Here is a 6489-nt window from a genome sequence, read left to right on the forward strand (position 1 = left end):
TCGGCTCCCCAGCTAGTCAGTCGTCCGTTGCGTCGTTCTCTGGGCAGTTGTCTTGCCAATGTCCCATTTTTCCACATCTATGAAAGGCACCAGGGTGTTTTTTGAATCTGCCCCAGCGTCCCTTTCCTCGTCCTCGTTCGCGACCCCTCGCTTGGTGCTCGTAGTATGCCAACTGAGCCAATTGGAGTCTTTCTGTCAAGCTTGTCGCCTTTCAGTTCTTTTCATCGTTGAGGAACTTTTCTGCGTGGTTGGCCCGTTCCTCAACGGTTTCGAGATTTGCATTGTCCCAGCTCACACATTGTTCTCTCACCATTCTGCTGATCTCTGGCTTCATGCCATTCATGAAGCGGTCCCGTAGCTGGGCCTCCCAGGGAGTGACTTCATGGATACCTCCCATGACTCAGGGCTTTGCGAGGCCACTGTGTGTGGTGTGGCCTGCGGCCTGACCAGATGGTCCGCTAAGAGTTCATCGTCACGTTGTTTGCAGGCAGAAATCTTCCCCATGTCTAATTTCAGAGGGAAGGTCTGTCTGATTCTGTGACATAGTCCCCCAATGACGTCTTTGTATACCAAATTGTCGTTGCTGGCCCAGTCAGAGTTCTCTACCCTAATGTCCTCCACGGGGTAGTCGCCCGCAACTCGGGCCCACGTTGTACCCATCTGAACCATCAGCAGGCGTTGCAGTTCAGCAGTGGTGGGCTAGAACTGTCGGCAAAAGGTTATGAGCTGAACCGCAAACTCCGCTCCCCCATTGCAGACGTCTGGAAGCGATGCGGCCGCGTCCTTCATGTCACTGTATGTCCAAGGCCTATAAACCAGCTGCACTCGACCCTCACTCCCATGGGAGCCTGGAAGTTGTACACAGAGTTGCTCCGTGTGTGGTGAGGGCTGTGGCTGACGGTGGCATATTTTGGTGGTGTGTTTAGGCTCTCAACCACCAGCAATCGCCTCGCTCTGCCCCGCCCTGGGTGGAATTCTCGTCGTACGACGGGTGGTGGGTGTCGTAGGAAGGTGGGCGGCGCGGAGGACATCCCAGCTGCTGGTTCCCAGTTTACGTCCGGTGGCCCTGGAGTCCTCTCGTGGCGTGCAGACGGTGCAGGTGGTGCAGATGGTGCAGACGACTTAGCCGGAGCCGAGTCCAGATCGGGATCTAGTTTGAGACACTGAGACTGAGAGGTTAGAGGAGCTGGCCCTGCCTGCCTGTTCTTATCCCTGTGAAAAGCTTCCTCCTGGCAATTTGTGAAAGCCTTACAATCTGGTTCAAATGTCTGTTTGTTCTTTCCCCTCTTCCCTTTTTTCTCCTTGCTTTCCCTTTGTTTTAGTTTGCTTTTTAAGGTGGCAAGTTGTTTGGTGCTAAAACTGCCAGCACTTGGAAACCCACACTCTCGGACCCACACATCAAGTTGATCCACACTCTTCTTACCGTAATTGGCATTCATATACTGAATGTGAGGGGAGGTCAGCTTGAGTGGATAATCGTTGTCCCCCTGAATTTTGCCGTTTCCTGAACCCATTTTGGTTTTTGTTACCCCCGAATTGTTTATTAAAAATTTCTAAAGGACAGAAGGCGTTGTTAAAACTATTTTTCTTTCACTCGAGTGGATATGAGACCATGGAGCGGTAAAATCAACAAAAGAAATGGATAAAAGGCAATGCAATGACCTAAATAACTGTTTTCTAATAAAAACCCAATCCGCAGAATTTGTAACTTCGGGAAAAACCCACTGGGGATAGAAAACTGACACATGCACACTCCCTTTCCGTCCGGCACCCTTTTTTTTTTTTTTTTTTTTTTTTTTCAGTCACTCAGAGGAGGGAAAGAAAGGAAAACGATGCATAGGAAAGAAATGAAAAGTTAGTTCTGTCTGTGTCTGAGCAGGCCCTTGGCACTGCGACCCACTTTGAGAAATTACTTTCCCCCTAACGAGAGAGAGGGACAAATCCGGGCATCAATTTCCCACGTGATTTGCTCTACTCCGAAGAAGGAAAAACTCAGTGCTCGCTGGCTCTCAGTTCCTCTCTATCACAAACCAGAGTTCTCTAGAAAAACTCACAGGGACTGAAACCCTTTCGAAGCTTCCTTGATTCTACAGCGGTTCGAAACCCAAACCTGCCCTGTTGACACGTCTGTCACGCCCACCCAAAAGTGGCGAGAATCGATTCAAGTACGTACACACACATTTTCTGAAGCTTCCTTGATTCTACAGCGGTTCGAAACCCAAACCTGCCCTGTTGACACACCTGTCACGCCCACCCAAAAGTGGCGAGAATCGAAGTACGTACACACACACCGACGGTCTGTTGAATATTGGCTTACCGAGAAGACAGCTTCCACACGGTTCTGTAGATCACAGCTGTGAGCGAGCCACCTTGTCTCAGGCGTCAGGCCCTCACGTCTCTGCTCCTTTGATGGCGAGGTTGAGGTTTTGGAGTCCGAGCTCCCGGGTACCCTTTGAACCGTCTGCACTGAGTTTAAGGCACTCTCTCACAGAAGTGATCCCATCCTCGTCGCCAAAATTGTGGTGGAAATTTCTGTCAATAAAAGAGTAAAGTCAGATCTGTCTTTTCGGTAAGTTTAATCCAACCATCTGCAGATGGACTCACCACACAGTCAAATTCATGAGCTGAGTGAATGAGCCCAGAGTAAAGGAGTGTTCACAATTTTATACACAGATATCAACAAGGTCAGGGGAAGAGACAAGCACTCTCGGTGCCAGCAGTGATTAAGCTACACACACACACGTACATACGACTATCCCAATCAGACAGGCTTCTCATCGACACAAGACGTAAAGTTAAAATTTCATGACGCATGACCTGGGATTCTGTGCAAAGCATAAAATTATCAGACATAAAACATAAGACAAGAAGACGACTTTCTATCTGAGTTTTGGCTGGTTCGTGACTCTGTTACAATCATATAGGGCAGAGGTTAGGTGTTCATGCATTTGCATAACATATCAGTCACATGAAGCAAGTTAGATAAATGTCTTTAAGAAATCATATTCAACAAAATAGTTCAAAATTCATCAACCCCTAATGAAAAGGAATTTTTCCATCACAGACCTTAAATGAGACACATGTTGTGAAGTCAACTTTCTGATCTGATACGATTATTTCAAAATGTTTGAATTACATCAAATTACGGGATATTCAGAAATTCTTATCAAGTACTGTAGGCCCAATCCAGCACAAAGGGGCTAATTGTGACTTTCAATGGCCTGTTATTGAGATAAAAATAGTGAGTGTCAGTGGCGTCAGTTCATCATCAGCAGGTGGAACAACACAGTGCTGCCAATAACAATAAGCGAGCAGCATTTCTTCTTTATCATCTTTCACCAACTTCTGCAAGAAATGAAAACATATCCAAGTGTGACTGGACACCTGCAACAAGACAACAGAAAGCTCTCCTGTTAAACTGAGTCTGAGCCTGCTCACTATGAGAGACTAATAGAAGTTGAAATCCCCAGCCTGGGAAAAAAAGTTTTGCACCTTAAATGACCCAATAATGATCTAAAAACACATTTAAGGCACACTGCACTGATCAGCACAGTATCCTTCAATATAAAGTGCTGATTTACTGTAATATCTTGGTCCATCAGTCTGTATTAAGCAAAACATTAATACTTCTCCCATCTCTGACCATTACAGTAAAAGTTGTTCCTTCAGTAAAATAAAAGTACAAAAGTATAATCATCAAAACAAATCATACACATTAATCTGAAAATACTCATCAAGCAGAGTGGGATCTTTTAGTCTGTTCATGTGCTTCATAAAAAGATTGACAAACATTCTATAACTTACAAACTCCACTTCTACTTGCATAAGGATATTATCTCAGCTGCTAATAATAGTCAAAAAATGTAATTTTAAAACATAGAGTCGAAAACACCACAGCCTATACAATTAATGGCATAATTGAATTGAGTGCACAGAGGGTTGCCTGTCTGACAACATGCCAGGTATGAAATACAAAAGGATTATGAGAAGCAAGCTCTGTTATAAGACAGTGTGAGTAAGGACATTCCTATTTACAGGATGTCAGACAGTTTCCTCCCTCTCAAAACAATGACTGACACAATGACGAGATTATTGGTCTTTGTATCAAGGAAACTTGTCTTATTTGGTCCATCGTCATAGGTTCAGTGTTGCATTAAATAAAATCAAGAAATTATTGATAAAACAACTGCTGTGTATTTCTTTGCAAAAATAATCAAAAGCCCCCCCCAAAAAATGTATTATATATATTATACAATATGATGAATGACATTAGAGAAGAAAAATCAAATGACAAATTTGTTTGTTGAAAACATCGTAATGTGTTTTAGAAAAGCAAATGTTTCAGAATGTGCCAGGGTGTTGAGAATCAGTTCTGGACTTATTTCCACTGTAGTGGTATATAATATATAGTAGTGTACACACAGTCCATCGACTTTGAACAACATATAGACAGGAAAATAAAATAGAAAACATATATATAGCAAGACTCACATACAAGAAATCATTCTCATGTCAATGTAGAAATAAAATAGTTGTATTATTTTTTTGGGTACACAATCCTGCAGGAGAAAATGTTGCTTAAATTAGAAAAGGGTGTGGGAAGGTGTGTTGACATTTTGATATTCCAAGTGACAATAGAGGAGGTGAGTGTCTGAATGTTCACAGTGGGAACACACCCAAAACCTGACGTTCTACGTGTGCAACAGTCATACATTTATGCAACACCTGTACAGTATAAAAAGAGCAGCAACTCTGATCAGGTTTAGTATCACCATCGAGGAAAACACATCTACTGTACCGTTCTGTTCATCATGATGAAACTGATCCTTTCTCTGACTCTAATCTGGGCACTCTCCAGCAAAGGTAACTCTACGTATTCCTTCTTAAATTAGACTTTCTGCAGGTACTTGACTTTAATTTAGCTTATAGATTATAGATTTTGATTTTACAACACCACCTTTTGGAAATACATTTGAATCTCAAACAGATGGTTTATTTCATATATCCAAAAAAGTATTTTATTCTTGTAGATAAGACTTGGAGGGTAAATTAGAATGTTACTGCATAGCAATAAGAGAAGGAGTCTAAGTGGTGGGAAACATAATGACAACTTGGATTAATGTCCTATGATCTAGAAAGCATTTTCACAACCTTGTGTTAAAATCCTGTTGCACAAGAGGAGGAAGAGTTCTAAGCCTTTACATGTGATCAGAGAACTTCAGAAATTTGATTCGACATCTGAGATGTGATCACACTGTAACTGTTTTTTGCCTTATTGCAGCTGGAGCACTTGTGTGTCAAACCTGCAGCGATACAGTGTGTTCAACCCAGACAGCTGTGACATGTACTTCAGAGACGATGTGTGTAACAGCTAATATTCAAGGTATTCATTTCTTTATGTCATCTATTCTATATCAGTGAAATAAACTGTATGAAGTGTTGTGAGTCCAACATTAACAAACTAACCTTTGATTTTGTAGCCACTTCATCTGGAGTGACGGTGCCACAGATCTTCAAGGGATGTGCATCTTCATCACTGTGTCCAGCCACAGGCTCTCAGACATTTTCAGTCAACGTGGGTGCTTCCAGTGCAGTTACATCTGCTGAGTGCTGCAACACAGATAACTGTAACACAGCAACTTTACCTGGTTAGTATAGACAGCATATAAAATATGTGTAATACTGATATTTTCTAACATGTTTCATTTTCACCATGAAACACTTTAATGTTCTCTTTTCTTCAAGTAAATGATTTTGTTCTTTTCTCTTTCAGCTCCTGCAACTCCGACAGCCAACAGCCTACAGTGTTTCTCTTGTACCGACCAACTATGCAACACTCCGTTGACATGCAGGGGAAACGAGGACCGATGCTTTCGAGCGAGTCGTGAGTCTTTAAGATACAGTACAACACAGATTGTTTAAATGAATGTTGCTGCCAAAAGTTTTTGGAAGAAATCACTACATGTGAACTCTGGAAAATCAACCAGTTAAGGAACATTATTAACTATAATAACTAAAGCACTGAACTTATGTATAATATTGCAGAACTTGAATATATACATCTGAGAGGCAAATGTAAATTTCACTGTTTTAAATTAATAAAACTATCATAAGTTGTTGCCTGAGAGATGAAGATTTGATGAAATAGCGCATACATTTAAATATAATTTTACATATATTTGTATTTAAAGTATTTGAAGTCATTGAACATTGTAGATTGTAAACATTTTGAACAGTTTAAAGAATCTGAAATGTTCTTCGTGAAATCATTTAAAAACAACAACATGTGTAAAAACTGATTCAAATGAATTAAAATGCATGTTTTATCTACAGTGACAAATTCGGACGGCACTTCTCCAGCTTTTGGCTGTACATCTTCAAACATATGTGTAGCTGCTCCAGCCCTGGGTAGCCTACCTTTCATGGAAAGTATTGGGACACTTAACAGTGGGCCAAGCTGCTGCGGGACCAGTTTGTGTAATACAATCA

General features: G+C 41.8%; 1 protein-coding gene across 1 annotated transcript; it reads left to right on the plus strand.

Annotated features, from left to right (window-relative positions):
- The first annotated feature begins 4539 nt into the window (after nucleotides 1-4539).
- Nucleotides 4540-5922, plus strand: LOC119028686 (phospholipase A2 inhibitor and Ly6/PLAUR domain-containing protein-like). Its single transcript, XM_037114931.1, has 4 exons — nucleotides 4540-4863; nucleotides 5282-5383; nucleotides 5481-5648; nucleotides 5774-5922. The coding sequence occupies exons 1-4, from the start codon at nucleotides 4812-4814 to the stop codon at nucleotides 5920-5922; spliced, it is 471 nt and encodes a 156-aa protein (XP_036970826.1). The 5' UTR covers nucleotides 4540-4811.
- Nucleotides 5923-6489: the final 567 nt, after the last annotated feature.

This window comes from Acanthopagrus latus, chromosome 11 (genome assembly GCF_904848185.1).
Source record: "Acanthopagrus latus isolate v.2019 chromosome 11, fAcaLat1.1, whole genome shotgun sequence".
NCBI lineage: Eukaryota > Metazoa > Chordata > Actinopteri > Spariformes > Sparidae > Acanthopagrus > Acanthopagrus latus.

What these genes read in the sequence shown, in the direction of transcription:
- LOC119028686 (XM_037114931.1), top strand. Translation starts at nt 4,812, where the DNA reads ATGATGAAACTGATCCTTTCTCTGACTCTAATCTGGGCACTCTCCAGC. An exon ending in TGTAACAGCTAATATTCAAG is followed by an intron (nt 5,384 to 5,480) that starts GTATTCATTTCT and finishes TTGATTTTGTAG; the next exon opens with CCACTTCATCTGGAGTGACG. An exon ending in TAACACAGCAACTTTACCTG is followed by an intron (nt 5,649 to 5,773) that starts GTTAGTATAGAC and finishes TTTCTCTTTCAG; the next exon opens with CTCCTGCAACTCCGACAGCC.